This window comes from Chiloscyllium plagiosum, unplaced genomic scaffold, assembly GCF_037043375.1.
Source record: "Chiloscyllium plagiosum isolate Xiang-an unplaced genomic scaffold, Cpla_swu_hap1 HiC_scaffold_47, whole genome shotgun sequence".
NCBI lineage: Eukaryota > Metazoa > Chordata > Chondrichthyes > Orectolobiformes > Hemiscylliidae > Chiloscyllium > Chiloscyllium plagiosum.
The window spans coordinates 370,625-394,764 of NW_028270185.1; the positions used below are offsets into that span (position 1 = coordinate 370,625).

General features: G+C 55.7%; 1 protein-coding gene across 5 annotated transcripts in view; it reads right to left on the reverse strand.

Moving 5' to 3' along the window:
- The window catches only part of LOC122544774 (latent-transforming growth factor beta-binding protein 4-like), a 257,894-nt gene that overhangs the window by 142,855 nt on the left and 90,899 nt on the right, over positions 1 to 24,140 (reverse strand). For all 5 annotated transcript variants that reach the window (XM_087984070.1, XM_087984072.1, XM_087984071.1 and 2 more), the window contains 5 exons: positions 21,444 to 21,494; positions 19,478 to 19,600; positions 16,060 to 16,224; positions 14,557 to 14,718; positions 14,255 to 14,332 (listed from right to left, as the gene is read on the reverse strand). In XM_087984070.1, the coding sequence (XP_087840196.1) occupies positions 14,255 to 14,332; positions 14,557 to 14,718; positions 16,060 to 16,224; positions 19,478 to 19,600; positions 21,444 to 21,494 (579 nt within the window). The remainder of the gene's footprint in view (positions 1 to 14,254; positions 14,333 to 14,556; positions 14,719 to 16,059; positions 16,225 to 19,477; positions 19,601 to 21,443; positions 21,495 to 24,140) is intronic.

Sequence of the window (24,140 nt, forward strand, 5' to 3'; positions counted from 1 at the left end):
AAGGACAGCCTGGGGAGTGAGTCTGCGGGGATTGAGCACACGGACTGCGTGGGAAGTGAGTGCGACGGGAGTGTACATAGGGACTGCATGGGGCGTGAGTGCGTGGGGAGCGTACACAGGGACTGCATTGGGAGTGATTGCGTGGGGAGTGTACACAGGGACTGCGTGGGGAGTGAGTGCGCGGGGAGTGAGTACACAGGGACTGCGTGGGGAGTGAGTGCATGCGGAGTGTACACAGGAACTGCGTGGGGAGTGAGTGCACGGGAGTGTCCACAGGAACTGCGTGGGGAGTGAGTGCGCGGGGAGTGAGTACACAGGGACTGCGTGGGGAGTGAGTGCATGCGGAGTGTACACAGGGACTGCGTGGGGAGTGAGTGCGCGGGGAGTGTACACAGGGACTGCATGGGCCATGAGTGCGCGGGGAGTGCACACAGGGACTGCGTGGGGAGTGAGTGCGCGGGGAGTGTTCACAGGGACTGCGTTGGGAGTGAGTGCACGGGGAGTGTACACAGGTATTGCGTGGGGAGTGAGTGCGCAGGGAGTGAGTACACAGAGACTGAGTGGGGAGTGAGTGCGTGGGGAGTGTACACAGGGACTGCGTGGGGAGTGAGTGCGCGAGGAGTGTACACAGGGACTGCGTGGGGAGTGAGTGCGCGGGGAGTGTACACAGGGACTGCATAGGCCGTGAGTGCGCGAGGAGTGCACACAGGGACTGCGTGGGGAGTGAGTGCGCGGGGAGTGTACACAGGGACTGCGTTGGGAGTGAGTGCACGGGGAGTGTACAAAGGGATTGCGTGGGGAGTGAGTGCGCAGGGAGTGAGTACTCAGGGACTGAGTAGGGAGTGAGTGCGTGGGGAGTGTACCCAGGGACTGCATGGGGAGTGAGTGCGCGGGGAGTGTACACAGGGACTGCGTGGGGAGTGAGTTCGCGGGGAGTGTACACAGGGACTGCGTGGGGAGTGAGTGCGTGGGGAGTGTACACAGGGACTGAATGGGGAGTGAGTGCGCGGGGAGTGTACACAGGGACTGCGTGGGGAGTGAGTGCGTGGGGAGTGTACACAGGGACAGTGTGGGGAGTGAGTGCGCGGGGTGTGAGGACACAGGGACTGCGTGAGGAGTGAGTGCACGGGTTGTGAGTACTCAGGGACTGCGTGGGGAGTGAGTGCACGGGGAGTGTACTCAGGGACTGCATGGGGCGTGAGTGCGTGGGGAGTGTACACAGAGACTGCGTGGGGAGTGAATGTGCGGGGAGTGTACACAGGGCCTGCGTGGGGAGTGAGTGCGCGGGGTGTGTACACAGGGACTGCATGGGCCGTGAGTGCGCGAGGAGTGCACACAGGGACTGCGTGGGGAGTGAGTGCGCGGGGAGTGTACACAGGGACTGCATTGGGAGTGTGACCACGGGGAGTGTACAAAGGGATTGCGTGGGGAGTGAGTGCGCAGGGAGTGAGTACTCAGGGACTGCGTGGGGAGTGAGTGCACGGGGAGTGTGCTCAGGGACTGCATGGGGCGTGAGTGCATGGGGAGTGTACACAGAGACTGCGTGGGGAGTGAGTGTGCGGGGAGTGTACACAGGGCCTGCGTGGGGAGTGCGTGCGCGGGGAGTGAGTCCACAGGACTGCGTGGGGAGTGAGTGCGCAGGGAGTGCACACAGGGACTGCGTGGGGAGTGAGTGCACGAGCAGTGTACACAGGGACTGCGTGGGGAGTGAGTGTGTGGGGAGTGTACACAGGGACTGTGTGGGGAGTGAGTGCGCGGGGAGTGTACACAGGGACTGTGTGGGGAGTGAGTGCAAGGGGAGTGTACACAAGGACAGCCTGGGGAGTGAGTCCGCGGGGATTGAGCCCACAGACTGCGTGGGAAGTGAGTGCGACGGGAGTGTACATAGGGACTGCATGGGGCGTGAGTGCGTGGGGAGCGTACACAGGGACTGCATTGGGAGTGATTGCGTGGGGAGTGTACACAGGGAGTGCGTGGGGAGTGAGTGCGCGGGGAGTGAGTACACAGGGACTGCGTGGGGAGTGAGTGCATGCGGAGTGTACACAGGAACTGCGTGGGGAGTGAGTGCACGGGTGTGTCCACAGGAACTGCGTGGGGAATGAGTGCGCGGGGAGCATACAAAGGGACTGCGTGGGGAGTGAGCGTGGGAGTGTACACAGGGACTGCGTTGGGAGTGAGTGCGCGTGGAGTGTACACAGGGACTGCGTGGGGAGTGAGTGCGCGGGGAGTGTACACAGGGACTGCATGGGCCATGAGTGTGCGGGGAGTGCACACAGGGACTGCGTGGGGAGTGAGTGCGCGGGGAGTGTACACAGGGACTGCGTGGGGAGTGAGTGCACGGGGAGTGTACACAGAGACTGTGTGTGGAGTGAGTGCGCGGGGTGTGAGTACACAAGGACTGCGTGAGGAGTGAGTGCACGGGGTGTGAGTACTCAGGGACTGCGTGGGGAGTGAGTGCACGGGGAGTGTTCTCAGGGACTGCGTGGGGCGTGAGTGCGTGGGGAGTGTACACAGAGACTGTGTGGGGAGTGAGTGCGCGGGGAGTGAGTACACAGGGACTGCGTGGGGAGTGAGTGCGCGGGGAGTGAGTGCACATGGACTGCGTGGGGAGTGAGTGCACAGGGAGCGTACACAGGGACTGTGTGGGGAGTGAGTGCGCGGGGAGTGTACACAGGGACTGCGTGGGGAGTGTACACAGGGACTCCGTGGGGAGTGAGTGCGTGGGGAGTGTACACAGGGACTGCGTGGGGAGTGAGTGCTCGGGGAGTGAGTACACAGGGACTGCGTGGGGAGTGAGTGCGCGGGAAGTGTACACAGGGACTGCGTGGGGCGTGAGTGCATGGGGAGTGTACGCAGGGACTGCGTGGGGAGTGAGTGCGCTGGGAGTGTACACAGGGACTGTGTGGGGAGTGAGTGCAAGGGGAGTGTACACAGGGACTGCGTGGGGAGTGAGTGCGTGGGGAGTGTACACAGGGACTGTGTGGGGAGTGAGTGCAAGGGGAGTGTACACAAGGACTGCCTGGGGACTGAGTGCGCAGGGATTGAGCACACAGGGACTGCATGGGGAGTGAGTGCGTGGGAGTGTACACAGGGACTGCGTGGGGAGTGAGTGCGCGGGGAGTGAGTGCATAGGGACTCCGTGAGGAGTGAGTGCGTGGGGCGTGAGTGCGCGGGAAGTGTGCACAGGGACTGTATGGGGAGTGAGTGCGCGGGGAGCGTACACAGGGACTGTGTGGGGAGTGAGTGCACGAGCAGTGTACACAGGGACTGCGTGGGGCGTGAGTGCATGGGGAGTGTACACAGGGACTGCGTGGGGAGTGAGTGCGTGGTGAGTGTACACAGGGACTGTGTGGGGAGTGAGTGCAAGGGGAGTGTACACAAGGACTGCCTGGGGAGTGAGTGCGCGGGGATTGATCACACAGGGACTGCGTGGGAAGTGAGTGCGACGGGAGTGTACACAGGGACTGCATGGGGAGTGAGTGCGAGGGGAGTGTACACAGGGACTGCATGGGGAGTGAGTTCGCGGGGAGTGTGCACAGGGACTGCGTGGGGAGTGAGTGCGTGGGGAGTGTACACAGGGACTGCGTGGGGAGTGAGTGCGCGGGGAGTGTACACAGAGACTGTGTGGGGAGTGAGTGCGCGGGGTGTGAGTACACAGGGACTGCGTGAGGAGTGAGTGCATGGGGTGTGAGTACTCAGGGACTGCGTGGGGAGTGAGTGCACGGGAAGTGTTCTCAGGGACGGCGTGAGTGCGTGGGGAGTGTACACAGAGACTGTGTGGGGAGTGAGTGCGCGGGGAGTGAGTACACAGGGACTGCGTGGGGAGTGAGTGCGCGGGGAGTGAGTGCACATGGACTGCGTGGGGAGTGAGTGCGCAGGGAGCGTACACAGGGACTGCGTGGGGAGTGAGTGCGCGGGGAGTGTACACAGGGACTGCGTGGGGAGTGTACACAGGGACTGCTTGGGTAGTGAGTGTGCGGGGAGTGTACACAGGGACTGCGTTGGGAGTGAGTGCACGGGGAGTGTACACAGGGACTACGTGGGGAGTGAGTGCGCAGGGAGTGAGTACGCAGGGACTGCGTGGGGAGTGAGTGCGTGGGGAGTGTACACAGGGACTGCATGGGGAGTGAGTGCGCGGGAAGTGTACACAGTGACTGCATGGGGAGTGAGTTCGCAGGGAGTGTGCACAGGGACTGCGTGGGGAGTGAGTGCTCGGGGAGTGTACACAGGGACTGTGTGGGGAGTGAGTGCAAGGGGAGTGTATACAAGGACTGCCTGGGGACTGAGTGCGCGGGGAGTGATCACACAGGGACTCCGTGGGGAGTGAGTGCGCGGGGATTGATCACACAGGGACTGCGTGGGAAGTGAGTGCGACGGGAGTGTACACAGGGACTGCATGGGGAGTGAGTGCGCGGGGAGTGTACACAGGGACTGCATGGGGAGTGAGTTTGCGGGGAGTGTGCACAGGGACTGCGTGGGGAGTGAGTGCGTGGGGAGTGTACACAGGGACTGCATGGGGAGTGAGTGCGCGGGGGGTGTACACAGGGACCGCGTGGGGAGTGAGTGCGCGGGGAGTGTACACAGAGACTGTGTGGGGAGTGAGTGCGCGGGGTGTGAGTACACAGGGACTGCGTGAGGAGTGAGTGCACGGGGAGTGAGTACTCAGGGACTGCGTGAGGAGTGAGTGCACGGGGAGTGAGTACTCAGGGACTGCGTGGGGAGTGAGTGCTCGGGGAGTGTACACAGGGACTGTGTGGGGAGTGAGTGCAAGGGGAGTGTACACAAGGACTGCCTGGGGACTGAGTGCGCGGGGAGTGATCACACAGGGACTCCGTGGGGAGTGAGTGCGCGGGGATTGATCACACAGGGACTGCGTGGGAAGTGAGTGCGACGGGAGTGTACACAGGGACTGCATGGGGAGTGAGTGCGCGGGGAGTGTACACAGGGACTGCATGGGGAGTGAGTTTGCGGGGAGTGTGCACAGGGACTGCGTGGGGAGTGAGTGCGTGGGGAGTGTACACAGGGACTGCATGGGGAGTGAGTGCGCGGGGGGTGTACACAGGGACCGCGTGGGGAGTGAGTGCGCGGGGAGTGTACACAGAGACTGTGTGGGGAGTGAGTGCGCGGGGTGTGAGTACACAGGGACTGCGTGAGGAGTGAGTGCACGGGGAGTGAGTACTCAGGGACTGCGTGGGGAGTGAGTGCACGGGGAGTGTTCTCAGGGACTGCGTGGGGCGTGAGTGCGTGGGGAGTGTACACAGAGACTGTGTGGGGAGTGAGTGCGCGGGGAGTGAGTACACAGGGACTGCGTGGGGAGTGAGTGCGCGTGGAGTGTACACAGGGACTGCGTGGGGAGTGTACACAGGGACTCCGTGGGGAGTGAGTGCGTGGGGAGTGTACACAGGGACTGCGTGGGGAGTGAGTGCGCGGGGAGTGCACACAGGAACTGCTTGGGGAGTGAGTGTGCGGGGAGTGTACACAGGGACTGCGTTGGGAGTGAGTGCACGGGGAGTGTACACAGGGACTACGTGGGGAGTGAGTGCGCAGGGAGTGAGTACGCAGGGACTGCGTGGGGAGTGAGTGCGTGGGGAGTGTACACAGGGACTGCATGGGGAGTGAGTGCGCGGGGAGTGTACACAGGGACTGCATGGGGAGTGAGTTCGCGGGGAGTGTGCACAGGGACTGCGTGGGGAGTGAGTGCTCGGGGAGTGTACACAGGGACTGTGTGGGGAGTGAGTGCAAGGGGAGTGTACACAGGGACTGCGTGGGGAGTGAGTGCGTGGGGAGTGTACACAGGGACAGTGTGGGGAGTGAGTGCGCGGGGTGTGAGGACACAGGGACTGCGTGAGGAGTGAGTGCACGGGTTGTGAGTACTCAGGGACTGCGTGGGGAGTGAGTGCACGGGGAGTGTACTCAGGGACTGCATGGGGCGTGAGTGCGTGGGGAGTGTACACAGAGACTGCGTGGGGAGTGAATGTGCGGGGTGTGTACACAGGGCCTGCGTGGGGAGTGAGTGCGCGGGGTGTGTACACAGGGACTGCATGGGCCGTGAGTGCGCGAGGAGTGCACACAGGGACTGCGTGGGGAGTGAGTGCGCGGGGAGTGTACACAGGGACTGCATTGGGAGTGTGACCACGGGGAGTGTACAAAGGGATTGCGTGGGGAGTGAGTGCGCAGGGAGTGAGTACTCAGGGACTGCGTGGGGAGTGAGTGCACGGGGAGTGTGCTCAGGGACTGCATGGGGCGTGAGTGCATGGGGAGTGTACACAGAGACTGCGTGGGGAGTGAGTGTGCGGGGAGTGTACACAGGGCCTGCGTGGGGAGTGCGTGCGCGGGGAGTGAGTCCACAGGACTGCGTGGGGAGTGAGTGCGCAGGGAGTGCACACAGGGACTGCGTGGGGAGTGAGTGCACGAGCAGTGTACACAGGGACTGCGTGGGGAGTGAGTGTGTGGGGAGTGTACACAGGGACTGTGTGGGGAGTGAGTGCGCGGGGAGTGTACACAGGGACTGTGTGGGGAGTGAGTGCAAGGGGAGTGTACACAAGGACAGCCTGGGGAGTGAGTCCGCGGGGATTGAGCCCACAGACTGCGTGGGAAGTGAGTGCGATGGGAGTGTACATAGGGACTGCATGGGGCGTGAGTGCGTGGGGAGCGTACACAGGGACTGCATTGGGAGTGATTGCGTGGGGAGTGTACACAGGGAGTGCGTGGGGAGTGAGTGCGCGGGGAGTGAGTACACAGGGACTGCGTGGGGAGTGAGTGCATGCGGAGTGTACACAGGAACTGCGTGGGGAGTGAGTGCACGGGTGTGTCCACAGGAACTGCGTGGGGAATGAGTGCGCGGGGAGCATACAAAGGGACTGCGTGGGGAGTGAGCGTGGGAGTGTACACAGGGACTGCGTGGGGAGTGAGTGCGCGTGGAGTGTACACAGGGACTGCGTGGGGAGTGAGTGCGCGGGGAGTGTACACAGGGACTGCATGGGCCATGAGTGTGCGGGGAGTGCACACAGGGACTGCGTGGGGAGTGAGTGCGCGGGGAGTGTACACAGGGACTGCGTGGGGAGTGAGTGCACGGGGAGTGTACACAGAGACTGTGTGTGGAGTGAGTGCGCGGGGTGTGAGTACACAAGGACTGCGTGAGGAGTGAGTGCACGGGGTGTGAGTACTCAGGGACTGCGTGGGGAGTGAGTGCACGGGGAGTGTTCTCAGGGACTGCGTGGGGCGTGAGTGCGTGGGGAGTGTACACAGAGACTGTGTGGGGAGTGAGTGCGCGGGGAGTGAGTACACAGGGACTGCGTGGGGAGTGAGTGCGCGGGGAGTGAGTGCACATGGACTGCGTGGGGAGTGAGTGCACAGGGAGCGTACACAGGGACTGTGTGGGGAGTGAGTGCGCGGGGAGTGTACACAGGGACTGCGTGGGGAGTGTACACAGGGACTCCGTGGGGAGTGAGTGCGTGGGGAGTGTACACAGGGACTGCGTGGGGAGTGAGTGCTCGGGGAGTGAGTACACAGGGACTGCGTGGGGAGTGAGTGCGCGGGAAGTGTACACAGGGACTGCGTGGGGCGTGAGTGCATGGGGAGTGTACGCAGGGACTGCGTGGGGAGTGAGTGCGCTGGGAGTGTACACAGGGACTGTGTGGGGAGTGAGTGCAAGGGGAGTGTACACAGGGACTGCGTGGGGAGTGAGTGCGTGGGGAGTGTACACAGGGACTGTGTGGGGAGTGAGTGCAAGGGGAGTGTACACAAGGACTGCCTGGGGACTGAGTGCGCAGGGATTGAGCACACAGGGACTGCATGGGGAGTGAGTGCGTGGGAGTGTACACAGGGACTGCGTGGGGAGTGAGTGCGCGGGGAGTGAGTGCATAGGGACTCCGTGAGGAGTGAGTGCGTGGGGCGTGAGTGCGCGGGAAGTGTGCACAGGGACTGTATGGGGAGTGAGTGCGCGGGGAGCGTACACAGGGACTGTGTGGGGAGTGAGTGCACGAGCAGTGTACACAGGGACTGCGTGGGGCGTGAGTGCATGGGGAGTGTACACAGGGACTGCGTGGGGAGTGAGTGCGTGGTGAGTGTACACAGGGACTGTGTGGGGAGTGAGTGCAAGGGGAGTGTACACAAGGACTGCCTGGGGAGTGAGTGCGCGGGGATTGATCACACAGGGACTGCGTGGGAAGTGAGTGCGACGGGAGTGTACACAGGGACTGCATGGGGAGTGAGTGCGAGGGGAGTGTACACAGGGACTGCATGGGGAGTGAGTTCGCGGGGAGTGTGCACAGGGACTGCGTGGGGAGTGAGTGCGTGGGGAGTGTACACAGGGACTGCGTGGGGAGTGAGTGCGCGGGGAGTGTACACAGAGACTGTGTGGGGAGTGAGTGCGCGGGGTGTGAGTACACAGGGACTGCGTGAGGAGTGAGTGCATGGGGTGTGAGTACTCAGGGACTGCGTGGGGAGTGAGTGCACGGGAAGTGTTCTCAGGGATGGCGTGAGTGCGTGGGGAGTGTACACAGAGACTGTGTGGGGAGTGAGTGCGCGGGGAGTGAGTACACAGGGACTGCGTGGGGAGTGAGTGCGCGGGGAGTGAGTGCACATGGACTGCGTGGGGAGTGAGTGCGCAGGGAGCGTACACAGGGACTGCGTGGGGAGTGAGTGCGCGGGGAGTGTACACAGGGACTGCGTGGGGAGTGTACACAGGGACTGCTTGGGTAGTGAGTGTGCGGGGAGTGTACACAGGGACTGCGTTGGGAGTGAGTGCACGGGGAGTGTACACAGGGACTACGTGGGGAGTGAGTGCGCAGGGAGTGAGTACGCAGGGACTGCGTGGGGAGTGAGTGCGTGGGGAGTGTACACAGGGACTGCATGGGGAGTGAGTGCGCGGGAAGTGTACACAGTGACTGCATGGGGAGTGAGTTCGCAGGGAGTGTGCACAGGGACTGCGTGGGGAGTGAGTGCTCGGGGAGTGTACACAGGGACTGTGTGGGGAGTGAGTGCAAGGGGAGTGTATACAAGGACTGCCTGGGGACTGAGTGCGCGGGGAGTGATCACACAGGGACTCCGTGGGGAGTGAGTGCGCGGGGATTGATCACACAGGGACTGCGTGGGAAGTGAGTGCGACGGGAGTGTACACAGGGACTGCATGGGGAGTGAGTGCGCGGGGAGTGTACACAGGGACTGCATGGGGAGTGAGTTTGCGGGGAGTGTGCACAGGGACTGCGTGGGGAGTGAGTGCATGGGGAGTGTACACAGGGACTGCATGGGGAGTGAGTGCGCGGGGGGTGTACACAGGGACCGCGTGGGGAGTGAGTGCGCGGGGAGTGTACACAGAGACTGTGTGGGGAGTGAGTGCGCGGGGTGTGAGTACACAGGGACTGCGTGAGGAGTGAGTGCACGGGGAGTGAGTACTCAGGGACTGCGTGAGGAGTGAGTGCACGGGGAGTGAGTACTCAGGGACTGCGTGGGGAGTGAGTGCTCGGGGAGTGTACACAGGGACTGTGTGGGGAGTGAGTGCAAGGGGAGTGTACACAAGGACTGCCTGGGGACTGAGTGCGCGGGGAGTGATCACACAGGGACTCCGTGGGGAGTGAGTGCGCGGGGATTGATCACACAGGGACTGCGTGGGAAGTGAGTGCGACGGGAGTGTACACAGGGACTGCATGGGGAGTGAGTGCGCGGGGAGTGTACACAGGGACTGCATGGGGAGTGAGTTTGCGGGGAGTGTGCACAGGGACTGCGTGGGGAGTGAGTGCGTGGGGAGTGTACACAGGGACTGCATGGGGAGTGAGTGCGCGGGGGGTGTACACAGGGACCGCGTGGGGAGTGAGTGCGCGGGGAGTGTACACAGAGACTGTGTGGGGAGTGAGTGCGCGGGGTGTGAGTACACAGGGACTGCGTGAGGAGTGAGTGCACGGGGAGTGAGTACTCAGGGACTGCGTGGGGAGTGAGTGCACGGGGAGTGTTCTCAGGGACTGCGTGGGGCGTGAGTGCGTGGGGAGTGTACACAGAGACTGTGTGGGGAGTGAGTGCGCGGGGAGTGAGTACACAGGGACTGCGTGGGGAGTGAGTGCGCGTGGAGTGTACACAGGGACTGCGTGGGGAGTGTACACAGGGACTCCGTGGGGAGTGAGTGCGTGGGGAGTGTACACAGGGACTGCGTGGGGAGTGAGTGCGCGGGGAGTGCACACAGGAACTGCTTGGGGAGTGAGTGTGCGGGGAGTGTACACAGGGACTGCGTTGGGAGTGAGTGCACGGGGAGTGTACACAGGGACTACGTGGGGAGTGAGTGCGCAGGGAGTGAGTACGCAGGGACTGCGTGGGGAGTGAGTGCGTGGGGAGTGTACACAGGGACTGCGTTGGGAGTGAGTGCACGGGGAGTGTACACAGGGACTGCGTGGGGAGTGAGTGCGCAGGGATTGAGCACACAGGGACTGCATGGGGAGTGAGTGCGTGGGAGTGTACACAGGGACTGCGTGGGGAGTGAGTGCGCGGGGAGTGAGTGCATAGGGACTCCGTGAGGAGTGAGTGCGTGGGGTGTGAGTGCGCGGGAAGTGTGCACAGGGACTGTATGGGGAGTGAGTGCGCGGGGAGCGTACACAGGGACTGTGTGGGGAGTGAGTGCACGAGCAGTGTACACAGGGACTGCGTGGGGCGTGAGTGCATGGGGAGTGTACACAGGGACTGCGTGGGGAGTGAGTGCGTGGTGAGTGTACACAGGGACTGTGTGGGGAGTGAGTGCAAGGGGAGTGTACACAAGGACTGCCTGGGGAGTGAGTGCGCGGGGATTGATCACACAGGGACTGCGTGGGAAGTGAGTGCGACGGGAGTGTACACAGGGACTGCATGGGGAGTGAGTGCGAGGGGAGTGTACACAGGGACTGCATGGGGAGTGAGTTCGCGGGGAGTGTGCACAGGGACTGCGTGGGGAGTGAGTGCGTGGGTAGTGTACACAGGGACTGCGTGGGGAGTGAGTGCGCGGGGAGTGTACACAGAGACTGTGTGGGGAGTGAGTGCGCGGGGTGTGAGTACACAGGGACTGCGTGAGGAGTGAGTGCATGGGGTGTGAGTACTCAGGGACTGCGTGGGGAGTGAGTGCACGGGAAGTGTTCTCAGGGACGGCGTGAGTGCGTGGGGAGTGTACACAGAGACTGTGTGGGGAGTGAGTGCGCGGGGAGTGAGTACACAGGGACTGCGTGGGGAGTGAGTGCGCGGGGAGTGAGTGCACATGGACTGCGTGGGGAGTGAGTGCGCAGGGAGCGTACACAGGGACTGCGTGGGGAGTGAGTGCGCGGGGAGTGTACACAGGGACTGCGTGGGGAGTGTACACAGGGACTGCTTGGGTAGTGAGTGTGCGGGGAGTGTACACAGGGACTGCGTTGGGAGTGAGTGCACGGGGAGTGTACACAGGGACTACGTGGGGAGTGAGTGCGCAGGGAGTGAGTACGCAGGGACTGCGTGGGGAGTGAGTGCGTGGGGAGTGTACACAGGGACTGCATGGGGAGTGAGTGCGCGGGAAGTGTACACAGTGACTGCATGGGGAGTGAGTTCGCAGGGAGTGTGCACAGGGACTGCGTGGGGAGTGAGTGCTCGGGGAGTGTACACAGGGACTGTGTGGGGAGTGAGTGCAAGGGGAGTGTATACAAGGACTGCCTGGGGACTGAGTGCGCGGGGAGTGATCACACAGGGACTCCGTGGGGAGTGAGTGCGCGGGGATTGATCACACAGGGACTGCGTGGGAAGTGAGTGCGACGGGAGTGTACACAGGGACTGCATGGGGAGTGAGTGCGCGGGGAGTGTACACAGGGACTGCATGGGGAGTGAGTTTGCGGGGAGTGTGCACAGGGACTGCGTGGGGAGTGAGTGCGTGGGGAGTGTACACAGGGACTGCATGGGGAGTGAGTGCGCGGGGGGTGTACACAGGGACCGCGTGGGGAGTGAGTGCGCGGGGAGTGTACACAGAGACTGTGTGGGGAGTGAGTGCGCGGGGTGTGAGTACACAGGGACTGCGTGAGGAGTGAGTGCACGGGGAGTGAGTACTCAGGGACTGCGTGAGGAGTGAGTGCACGGGGAGTGAGTACTCAGGGACTGCGTGGGGAGTGAGTGCTCGGGGAGTGTACACAGGGACTGTGTGGGGAGTGAGTGCAAGGGGAGTGTACACAAGGACTGCCTGGGGACTGAGTGCGCGGGGAGTGATCACACAGGGACTCCGTGGGGAGTGAGTGCGCGGGGATTGATCACACAGGGACTGCGTGGGAAGTGAGTGCGACGGGAGTGTACACAGGGACTGCATGGGGAGTGAGTGCGCGGGGAGTGTACACAGGGACTGCATGGGGAGTGAGTTTGCGGGGAGTGTGCACAGGGACTGCGTGGGGAGTGAGTGCGTGGGGAGTGTACACAGGGACTGCATGGGGAGTGAGTGCGCGGGGGGTGTACACAGGGACCGCGTGGGGAGTGAGTGCGCGGGGAGTGTACACAGAGACTGTGTGGGGAGTGAGTGCGCGGGGTGTGAGTACACAGGGACTGCGTGAGGAGTGAGTGCACGGGGAGTGAGTACTCAGGGACTGCGTGGGGAGTGAGTGCACGGGGAGTGTTCTCAGGGACTGCGTGGGGCGTGAGTGCGTGGGGAGTGTACACAGAGACTGTGTGGGGAGTGAGTGCGTGGGGAGTGAGTACACAGGGACTGCGTGGGGAGTGAGTGCGCGTGGAGTGTACACAGGGACTGCGTGGGGAGTGTACACAGGGACTCCGTGGGGAGTGAGTGCGTGGGGAGTGTACACAGGGACTGCGTGGGGAGTGAGTGCGCGGGGAGTGCACACAGGAACTGCTTGGGGAGTGAGTGTGCGGGGAGTGTACACAGGGACTGCGTTGGGAGTGAGTGCACGGGGAGTGTACACAGGGACTACGTGGGGAGTGAGTGCGCAGGGAGTGAGTACGCAGGGACTGCGTGGGGAGTGAGTGCGTGGGGAGTGTACACAGGGACTGCATGGGGAGTGAGTGCGCGGGGAGTGTACACAGGGACTGCATGGGGAGTGAGTTCGCGGGGAGTGTGCACAGGGACTGCGTGGGGAGTGAGTGCTCGGGGAGTGTACACAGGGACTGTGTGGGGAGTGAGTGCAAGGGGAGTGTACACAGGGACTGCAAGGGGAGTGAGTGCGTGGGGAGTGTACACAGGGACTGTGTGGGGAGTGAGTGCAAGGGGAGTGTACACAAGGACTGCCTGGGGACTGAGTGCGCAGGGATTGAGCACACAGGGACTGCATGGGGAGTGAGTGCGTGGGGAGTGTACACAGGGACTGCGTGGGGAGTGAGTGCGCAGGGAGTGAGTACACAGGGACTGTATGGGGAGTGAGTGCGCGGGGAGCATACACAGGGACTGTGTGGGGAGTGAGTTTACGAGCAGTGTACACAGGGACTGCGTGGGGCGTGAGTGCATGGGGAGTGTACACAGGGACTGCGTGGGGAGTGAGTGCGTGGTGAGTGTACACAGGGACTGTGTGGGGAGTGAGTGCAAGGGGAGTGTACACAAGGACTGCCTGGGGAGTGAGTGCGCGGGGATTGATCACACAGGGACTGCGTGGGATGTGAGTGCGACGGGAGTGTACACAGGGACTGTATGGGGCGTGAGTATGTGGGGAGCGTACACAGGGACTGCATGGGGAGTGAGTGCGTGGGGAGTGTACACAGGGACTGCGTGGGGAGTGAGTGCGTGGGGAGTGTCCACAGGGACTGCGAGGGGAGTGTCCACAGGGACTGCGTGGGGAGTGTCCACAGGGACTGCGTGGGGAGTGACTGTGCGGGGAGTGTACACAGGGACTGCGTGGGGAGTTTGTGCGCGGGGAGAGAGGCTGCAGGGACAGAGTGTGCAGGGAGAGAGAGTGTGGGGAGTGAGAGCGCGGGGAGTGAGTTGGCTCTTACAGATCTGGGAAGAAGTTTCAGTTTTTGCCACATTTGCTGCTATTCTATACTCTCAGAGTCAGGATAACTGTCTCAGTTTATTCACTGTGACAACCTCCAGCCTTTCAAGTGATAAAGCACCTGACCCTTTGAAGGAAAATCATTTCAATCCAACAACAAATCCATTGATGCAGAGCTCTGACCAGATAGGAACAGGAATTTGGGAACAGTGTGGGGACGATGTCCATCCCAACAGCAACACAAAGACTCTGACACAGAAAGCAAACCAAGTGTCGGACGTGTTTAAACCTGGTGAATGTGGCAGCTTGTGAATCTATTTGCCTTGTTTATGAAGTAGGTGTTGGACACAAACCTGGTCGTGGGGTCCTGGGCACAGCTGCTGTTGTGGGCGATGTCCTGGCTACGCTTGTTGTCTCTCTCAGCCTCGGAGCTGAGGTGGAAAGAGAATCAAAACATTACAGTTCCCCTCTGATACCCATCTCAAACATCCCCCCTTTTCACACATTCCGGCATTCCCCTGCTATCCCCTGCTCCCTCAGCCTCCAATCCCACATTCACCCTTATCTACATCTTTCCAAACATTCCCCCTTCACCCGCGTGCTATCCTCTCCCCACATCCCTCCACCCTTGATCCTGCAATGACCTTGAACCTACCCTGTGTGGGTTGAACAATTGGTGCTGAGGTACTGGTCAATGATGCTTGATCCACATTTGTGACTCCTCGGTCCCTCTCCCCCAATCCCCGGTTACTGTAGCGGAGATCTGACCGGATGTAATGATATCCAGAACCTGCAGGGCAAATCTCCCGAAATCCCTCTGAAGGCAGAAACTGAAATTTAGAATCTTAAAACATCCAGAATCTGTTCGAAAGCCCAGTGTGAATATATCAAATAGTGATGATGCTTCAATTGCACTGGCACTGATGGTGTACTTGTTTCAGCCAAAACAGCCCCGATTGAGTTCAAACATCAGTAGGGCAAAGTGCGAGATTTGAATAATCATATTTAGTCATTTGTGAGCATAATGTGTCATAGTGAGAGGTCAGAAACCCAAAAGTAATTGCAATATGTTTTTCTGAACAAAAATAACAGGGTCAAAAGGTGACTGCAGATGTAAATTCTGTACAGTTGCTATCTGGAGAGAGACCCTGGAATGTCATACTGATATAGTACAAGGATTGTTGTATTTCCCTGACAGGGCTCTTGTCACAATACAGAATAATATCTCAGAATTATTATGGTACAGAAGGGGGCCAGTGGTCCATCGTGCCTGTACAAAATCTATGACTTAGTGCCAATCTCCTGTCTTTTCCCCATTTCCCTACACACTATTTCTATCCAAATAATTATTTAATGCCCTCTTGAATTCTTCAATTGAATCTGCCTCTACCAGATTTCCAGGCAATGTATTCCATGCCCTAAATACTTGCTGCCTGTAAATGTTTTCCTTACATAACCCTTTGCACATCTCTTTAAACCTACGTCCTTTCACTCTAGTTTCTTTCCCTATCTAGTCTATCCAGCCCACTCAGCCCCCAAACAAATCCTCTCTCAGACTTCCCCTCTCCAAGGGGAACAGTCCCAACCTCTTCAATCTATCCTCACAACTGAGGTTTCTCATTCCTGAAATCATTGTTGTAAATCCCTTCTGCACTCTCTCCAATATATTTGCACCTTTCCTTGACACTTTATTTATTTCTCCCATTATCATCAACCCAATAACACCCACCCTCTCGCCCCAGGTGCCCAAAGATCAGTGGGTCAAGAATCGGTCTATTCATTCACACAACAGAAACTTGCTGTCCTCTCATCTGTGACTCAAGGGATGGCCAATGATGCCACTTCTTCCATCATTCCTTCATTACTCCCCTCACAGTCACCTTGCTGTCTCTCTTATCCCCTCTTATACTCTCTCTCTGATACCCTCCTCCTTCTCCTTCGTTCCATTTGTCTCATTCACCTCTTTTCTTTCTATTTTTCCTACATTCAACCCCTTTTGCTCCACTCTTCCCCTTGCAGTCTCTCACTCTTTACTCACACTCTTTCCCTCTATCCCCTACCTATTTTCCCCCTTTCCTGTCTCACTTCCCTCCCAACTGTATAGCCCTCTGCAGTCAGAGGTCAGTAAGGTGCTGGCCGTGGGTAACTTCCTGATTACCTGTGAGCGGCGATGGGCACTTCAGGCACTCTGTTCCCCAGGCTTTCCCCACTCTGCTGCAGCAACAGATCTGCTTCGTGATGTTCTGTCCCACGGGCAGGGAACAGGATCCACTCCTCCAAATCCGATAACAAGGTCCTTTGGTTAATGAGATCACCTTCTGCGCTGAAACATTGAAACCGCAGCAAGTTACTCAATAAAAACACAGGAGTTGGAGTAGGAATGGTTCGCCACTCTTCCTCAGTCTGGAGAACCCCAAATAGGCCCCCAAGTGATGTGGGAAATCTCCCAGACTCATCCTGTCCTCACAGTCATCCTTTAACAAGTTTGTTGCAGCATAAAGTCTGCTGATTTCCTACTACCCAACATTAATGTGGTAGTGTTACTTCTCAGAGCTCATTGGCAACAAAACTTTAAAAGACATACTCATCTCATCATCACATGTGAACCAATATTATGAAGTTGCCAGACTCCACCTTACTGCGTACACTAGTAGCATGGCGTGCCATGGTTTCTCCTAGCCCATATACACCAGAGCCTGTGATTGTAAGGTTCTTTCCCTATCTAGGGAAAGAACCTTACAATGCCCATAATTGTCATAAACATCCATTGAGATTCTCAATATTAGTCAAAAAGATAAGGACACAGACTCTTCAGTCCAACTCATCCAGGCCAACCAGATATAATAGAAACTTACAAGATAATACATGGCTTGGAAAGGGTGGGCGCTAGGAAATTGTTTCCGTTAGGCGAGGAGACTAAGACCCGTGGACACAGCCTTAGAATTAGAGGGGGTAAATTCAGAACAGAAATGCGGAGACATTTCTTCAGCCAGAGAGTGGTGGGCCTGTGGAATTCATTGCCGCAGAGTGCAGGGGAGGCCGGGACGCTAAATGTCTTCAAGGCAGAGATTGATAAATTCTTGATGTCACAAGGAATTAAGGGCTACGGGGAGAATGCGGGTAAGTGGAGTTGAAATGCCCATCAGCTATGATTGAATGGCGGAGTGGACTCGATGGGCCGAATGGCCTTACTTCCACTCCTATGTCTTATGGTCTTATGGTCTTATATCCTAACCCAATCTAGTCCCATTTGCCAGCATTTGGCCCATTCCTCTCTAAACCTTTCCTATTCATATTCTCATCCAGATGCCTTTTAAATGTTGTAATTCTACCAGCCTCCACCACTTCCTCTGGCAGCTTGTTCCATACACATACCACCCTCTGTGTGATAAAGTTGCTTCTTAGATCCCTTTTAAATCTTTCCCCTCTCACTTAAACCAATGCTCTAGTTTTTGACTCAGTCACCACAGAGAAAAGACATTGTCTATTTGTTCTATCTATGCCCGCATGATTTTATAAATCTCTATAAAATCGGCACGGTGGCACAGTGATTAGCACTGCTGCCTCACAGCGCCAGAGACCCGGGTTCAATTCCCGCCTCAGGTGACTCTCTGTGTGGAGTTTGCACTTTCTCCCCGTGTCTGCGTGGGTTTTCTCCCACAGTCCAAAAATGTGCAGGTTAGGTGAATTGGCCATGCTAAATTGCCCATAGTGTTAGGTGAAGGGGTAAATGTAGGGGAATGGGTTTGGGTTGGTTGCTCTTCGGAGAGTCGGTGTGGACTTGTTGGGCCGAAGGGACTGTTTCCACACTGTAGGAAATCTAATCTAAGGTCACCCCTCAGTCTCCAATACAGCTATTCAGTTTCTCCCTGCGGCTCAAATCCTCCAACCCTGGCAACATCCCTGTAAATCCTTTCTGGACCTTTTCAAGTTTCACAACATCCTTCCGACAGCTGGAAAACCAGAATTGCATGCAGTATTCCAAAAGTGGCCTAACCAAAGTCCTGTATGGCTGTAATGTACTCACGTCTAGTTCTTACCTCATCAGGTATGAAAACCCGAAAAAAGGTAAAAACCTAACCCTAACGCTACCTCTTCATCTACAGCAGATGGTGAGGGCAGCACAGATCAAGGTTAACAGCGATGGCCGTTTACAAAGAAAGAGCTCCCAGATCCCAGATCTCACATCATGGTGGCAATGCAGGTTAAATAGTGGGACATTCTCGTAAAAAGCTCCAAGATATCATTTGCAGATCCTCCAAAACACCACTGAACTACACAAGATGAGCCTTACACTCAAGGATTCAGAAGACTAACAGCAACAAACTTTTGTGTGTGAATTATCACAAATTAAATAGCCACGAGGCAATTTATCTCTTTTCTACTTCACATATAAAAACCTCTGTATCTCTTTTATTTAAAAAAATGTATAGTCTGCTTCTTACAGACTAAAGAAGTAAAAATGGCAATCAAAATCTAAGGTTAGGATTAAGGTTTGAGAGAGAGTGAGGGATAAGCCACTGCATTGTTTAAAGCATAATTAAATTTGTATTGGAAACTAACAGAGGTACAGGTTATGGAGAGTGTGAGGCAGTAGAATTAGTTTGAGATTGATACAGCATTGAGGGGAGAGCAAGGGGCATTGGGATTACATTGGGATGGGAGAATATGTTGGTGCAATTAGTTTGAAGACTGCTACAGACCTTTGGGAGGAATTAGGTTGGGGATTAGTACAGCGCTGTAGGGACAAAGTGGGTGTGTGAGATTCGTTTGGGAATTAGTACAGGGATATGGGGTGGGAGTGGGGTAGTGGGATTAGGTTGGGAATTAGTATAATGCTATGGGGAGAGTGTGGGGCAGTGGGATTAGGTTGGGGATTAGTACAGGGCTATGGGGAGAGAGCACGGGGCAGTGGGATCAGTTTGGGGATTAGTACAAGGCTATGGGGAGAGAGCGGGGCAGTGGGATTAGTTTGGGGATTAGTATAGGGCTATGGGGAGAGTGTGGGACAGTGGGATTAGGTTGGGGATTAGTACAGGGCTATGGGGAGAGAGCGGGGCAGTGGGATTAGTTTGGGGATTAGTACAAGGCTATGGGGAGAGAGCGGGGCAGTGGGATTAGTTTGGGGATTAGTATAGGGCTCTGGGGAGAGTGTGGGGCAGTGGGATTAGGTTGGGGATTAGTACAAGGCTATGGGGAGAGAGCGGGGCAGTGGGATTAGTTTGGGGATTAGTACAAGGCTATGGGGAGAGAGCGGGGCAGTGGGATTAGTTTGGGGATTAGTACAAGGCTATGGGGAGAGAGCGGGGCAGTGGGATTAGTTTGGGGATTAGTATAGGGCTCTGGGGAGAGTGTGGAGCAGTAGAAAGAGCTTTTGACTGCTCTCATTGTTGGTTATAATTGACCAAATTTCCTATTCCTAATTTGTAAACTTCAATTCCATGGTCCCCTAGATGAAAGTTGCTGTAATTTCGGAAGTTGAGGGTGGAGCTGTTGCTGTAGAAAACTGGCTGGTAGTTTTGGTGATTGTACTCAATGGTTACAAGGCGTTGTGTCTGTAATTTCTGATCACTTACAGATGCAGCGGCTCTTGGAAGTGTCCTGCACAAACCCTTGGCTGCACACACAGCTGTAGCTGCCTCTCACGTTCAGGCACTTTCCATTTTGACAGATTCCTGGCAGGGAGCACTCATTGATATCTGGAAGAAGCAGAATGAAAGAGTTGACTATACTGCTCATAAAGTTACCCTCTCCAACGGGTGGGGAGGGAGCAGCACCAGGTCAAAAGCTTATTTCTAGTCTTATGTTTTATGAGTGCTACAGAAGTGATGGTTGAGCTCTCCAGGTGATTGCTCTGCAGTAAATTTTCGTGCCTCAATTATTTTTATAAGAAATTAAATCAGTCTTCAGGGAAGGCCAACAGTAAGTGAGGTGGCATCTGTTTTATCCATCTATCGATTTGATACCTTACACCCCTATACTCACCTCACAGTTAATATAAAGAAGAATCTCGTTTGCAGTTACAGTGTCCCCACAGATGTTCTGTGGTGGTGGGCAACGCTATCTTACCCCAGCTGCAGTGTTACGCCTGTTTATTGCAATGTGGACACCAAGGCCCTTCAAACAGCAACCTGAGGGGCTAGTAACTTACGGAACCCCTTAGTCCCAATGCTTGCTACTGAATCTAGATACTGAATGTCACACAGATTTCAATTATATTGAGGCACCTCAGAGTGTAAGGAATTTATCGAGAAAACCTGAATATTGTTGCAACTTCTAGAATGTCCAATTGGAAACATTTTGGAATATACCTTTAGATATTTTTAAAATAATATGTTTTTGGAAAATATTTATTGTAATCCTGGTGCCCTCTAGGGAACAGTGCAGCATTTTGAACTGGAGATGGTATTTGATGGGGTCCCCTGGGATCAATGCTTTGTGTGCACTTCAACTATACAACTGTTAAATGATGCTGATTATTGTCTCAATAATTATGGAATGAGGAGGTACTAGCAGCTTACGGACTATCACAGACATCACACAAGAATGGTCAGTAATAGTGGGATAGAGTGCCAGCAAACATTTATTCTGGAAAATATTTTGCTTGAACCAAAGGACATTACCTGTTTAAGACCAGGCATGATTTAATACATTATCTTCATACCAAACAGTTTGAAAAGATATAGTATGTCAAGGTTGGAATGCGAGCTGTTGAGACCAGTGTTAAGATTATTGTGAGGTATGTGCAGAATGCTCCAAAGGGATAGGCAGCTTAATGCATCAAATGTAGACAGGGTTCAGGCTGTGCACCTCCTCTCAATGAAGCTGCCAGCGGAGGAAGCAGGGAATGAGATTTCCCAAATACCAGAGCATCAATCGCTGCTCCCACTCCGATCATGCCTTTAGAATGTAGCCTAATTATTAAAGCAGCTTTCAGTTTATTCAGGTCTCCAGTCTCTCTCTGGGAGGGGGGGGGGGGGAGCATGGTGTGGAATCCAATTTGCACTAATCCCTTGTGTAAAGAGGTTCGCACCTTTTACCCTCATCGCCTCCATGACTGTGCAAACTGAATGGTTAATGTGCTCACACAGAAATCGTCTTTTTATTTCTTCTTTTCCATATTCAGTCAATTCAGCGGAACTCCCAGCACTAACGTGGAGAGGCCCCAGCAGCTGTAATGGGTGCAGCAATAGCGTCTCTGGGAATGTGGATTCTTAACAGTTATTCTTCATGTCTGAACCCTGATCATGAGTGAGTGTTCACAGACAATTCAAACATCAGTGTGAAGTTTAACACACACTGCACTGGAGGTTCACTCAGGAAACAGGCTAAATCCAAAGAGCTACTGAATGTAACTGTAAACCCCAAAGTATGGGCAGCACAGGCTGGGTCCTTCCCGACTGCCTGCTGATACTAGGATTATATTTATAGCAGTACTCTCTTTCTGGAGTTAGGAGTAAGGGGAGCAGGGTGTTGTTGGTGGGATGAAGGTGGGAGAGGGGTTCATGGGGCAGGGAATTTAAGGTGCTTTGGCTTATTTACCTTGACAATGCCCATCAGCAGTTTTTTCAAATCCATGTGGGCAGTCATTTCCTGTGGAATAGAAAAGAACAACAGTAAAGCAGAAAGAAACAGAGAAAAAAGGCTGGGAGGAAATCGAAACAAGAGTGACTGAACATCTTAACTAGACTCAGAGTAGACAGGCAGGAAGCTGGAAGAACACAGCAAACCAAGCAGCATCAGGAGGTGGAGAAATCAACATTTCGGGTGTAACCCTTCTTCGGGACTGGGGGTGAGTGTGGGGGGAGCTGCAGGGGTCAGGGTGGTGAAGTGGGGACAGGTGAAGACAGGTAGTGGGTATGACGTGGTTGGCCAATGGGAGGAATGAATCAAGTTGATGGCAGGGACGGGTGGAAGGGAGGGGAAGAGAGGCTAGGAAGGGGGTTGGGGATAGGGAAGGAGGTTTTTGGAACTGGAGAACTCAATGTTGAGTCCTTTAGGCTGTAGACTGCCCAGGCGGAAGATGAGGTGTTGTTCCTCCAATGTGTGGTTTGGTTCATTGTGTAATTCTGGTCTCCTTCCTCTCGGAAAGATGTTGTGAAAATTGAAAGGGTTCAGAAAAGATTTACAAGGATGTTACCAGGGTTGGAGGATATGAGCTATAGGGAGAGGTTGAACAGGCTGTGGCTGTTTTCCCTGGAGCGTCGGAGGCTGAGGGGTGACCTTATAGAGGTTTATAAAATCATGAGGGGCATGGATAGGATAAATGGACAAAGTCTTTTCACCTGGGGTGGGGGGAATCCAGAACTAGAGGACATGGGTTTAGGGTGTGAGGGGAAAGATATAAAAAAGACCTAAGGGGTAACTTTTTCACTCAGAGGGTGGTACATGTATGGAATGAGCTGCCAGAGGAAGTGGTGGAGGCTGGTACAATTGCAACATTTAAAAGGCATTTGGATGGGTATATGAATAGGAAGGGTTTGGAGGGATATGGGCCGGGTGCTGGCAGGTGGGACTAGATTGGGTTGGGATATCTGGTCGGCACGGACGAGTTGGACCGAAGGGTCTGTTTCCATGCTGTACATCTCTATGACTCTATGACTCTATAGTAGATGAGGCCAAGGGTGGTCATGCTGGAAAGGGAGTGGGAAGGGGAATTAAATTGGGCAGTGACTGGGAGGTCTGGTCGACCCCTGCAGATGAACCTCTGACAGTGGTTCACCTGCATCTCTTCCAACCTAGGGGAAAGTGAGCACTGCAGATACTGGAGATCAGAGTCGAAGAGTGTGTTGCTGGAAAAGCACAGCAGGTCAGGCATCTTCCGAGGAGCAGGAGAATCGATGTTTCGAGCATAAGTTCCTGATGGAGAGATTATGCTCGAAACATCAATTGCCCTGTTCTTCAGGTGCTGCCTGACCTGCTGTGCTTTTCTAGCACCGCACTCTTCAACTCCCTTCCTACCTAGTTTACTGTATCTGGTGTTCCCAACGTGATATTCTCTACATCGAGAGACCGAGGGTAAACTTAGGGAATGGTTCGCACAACATCTCAGCCAGGCCCGCAGGGGCCAACCTGACCTCCCAGTTGTCATCCATTTTAATTTCCCTTCCCACTCCCTTTCCAACATGACCATCCTTGGCCTTCTCCACTGCCACAACAAACCAAACTACAAATTGGAGGAACAGCACCTCAATTTCCACCTGGGCAGCCTACGCCTGGAGGACTCAACATTGAGTTCTCCAATTTCAAATAACTACCCTTCCTATCCCCCAACTCCCTTTCCAGCCTCTCCCCCTCCCTTCCACCCTCCCAGCCGCCTACCAGATTCATTCCTCCCATTGACTAACAAGGTTGCATCCTCTCCCTGTCTTCACCACCCTGCCCCTGCCACCCCCTATATCTGCAGATCCCCCCCACACCCAAACCCAGTCCTGAAGAAGGGTTACATCCAAAACGTCGATTTCCCCACCTCCTGATGCACATCCTGAAGGGGGTACTGACTCACTGAGAACAAATGCACATTGTAAAACAATGTCAGACTCCCCCCCCGCCTCCCCACCTCCATGTTACCATCACCTAATACATCATGTTCCTAAAGGGAATGAGGTCTAATGGGAAAGGTCTTGTGGAGGTTGCATGCAAACACGCCACTTCATGTGATTAATGATTATGCTTTAACCTGCCTGGGATATTTCTGCACCCTCACTGTGGTTTGTGTGTGCAGGAGGTGGCTCCTGCTACATTAGCAAGACCCTGGTACACAACAACAGTGAACAAGATCGCAGTGAGAAGACGCCTGTTCACACACACTGCATCTCCCACACATGGGAACAATTAGTTACAGAGATTCAGATGATTCGTACAATTACAATTGGCCAGCTGTTGGCTGTGACTGTACATAATTTAAATTACTCCCTTCTTTGAGAGAGAGCTGAAATGGTGACCAGAAGGTTTCAGGTTTGATTTTCAGACTATTTTCACTTTGGTGATTTTATTTCACAGACTTTAAGATAAAGAGAGAGAATGAAAGATCGGAACAAAATTACTGAAAGTGGAAGCCATTCAGCTCCTTGAGGTGGTTATATGCACTGCCACCCAAAAACGGGGGACCGTAATGAGGGCCTCTTGACCGACAAAGGCTAGGGTGGACTTTGTTTATTGAGCCCCATGATCCAAACATCGGCCCACTCTCACTGCCCTTTAGAGACAAAAAAACTGCAGCTGCTGGAATCCAAAGTA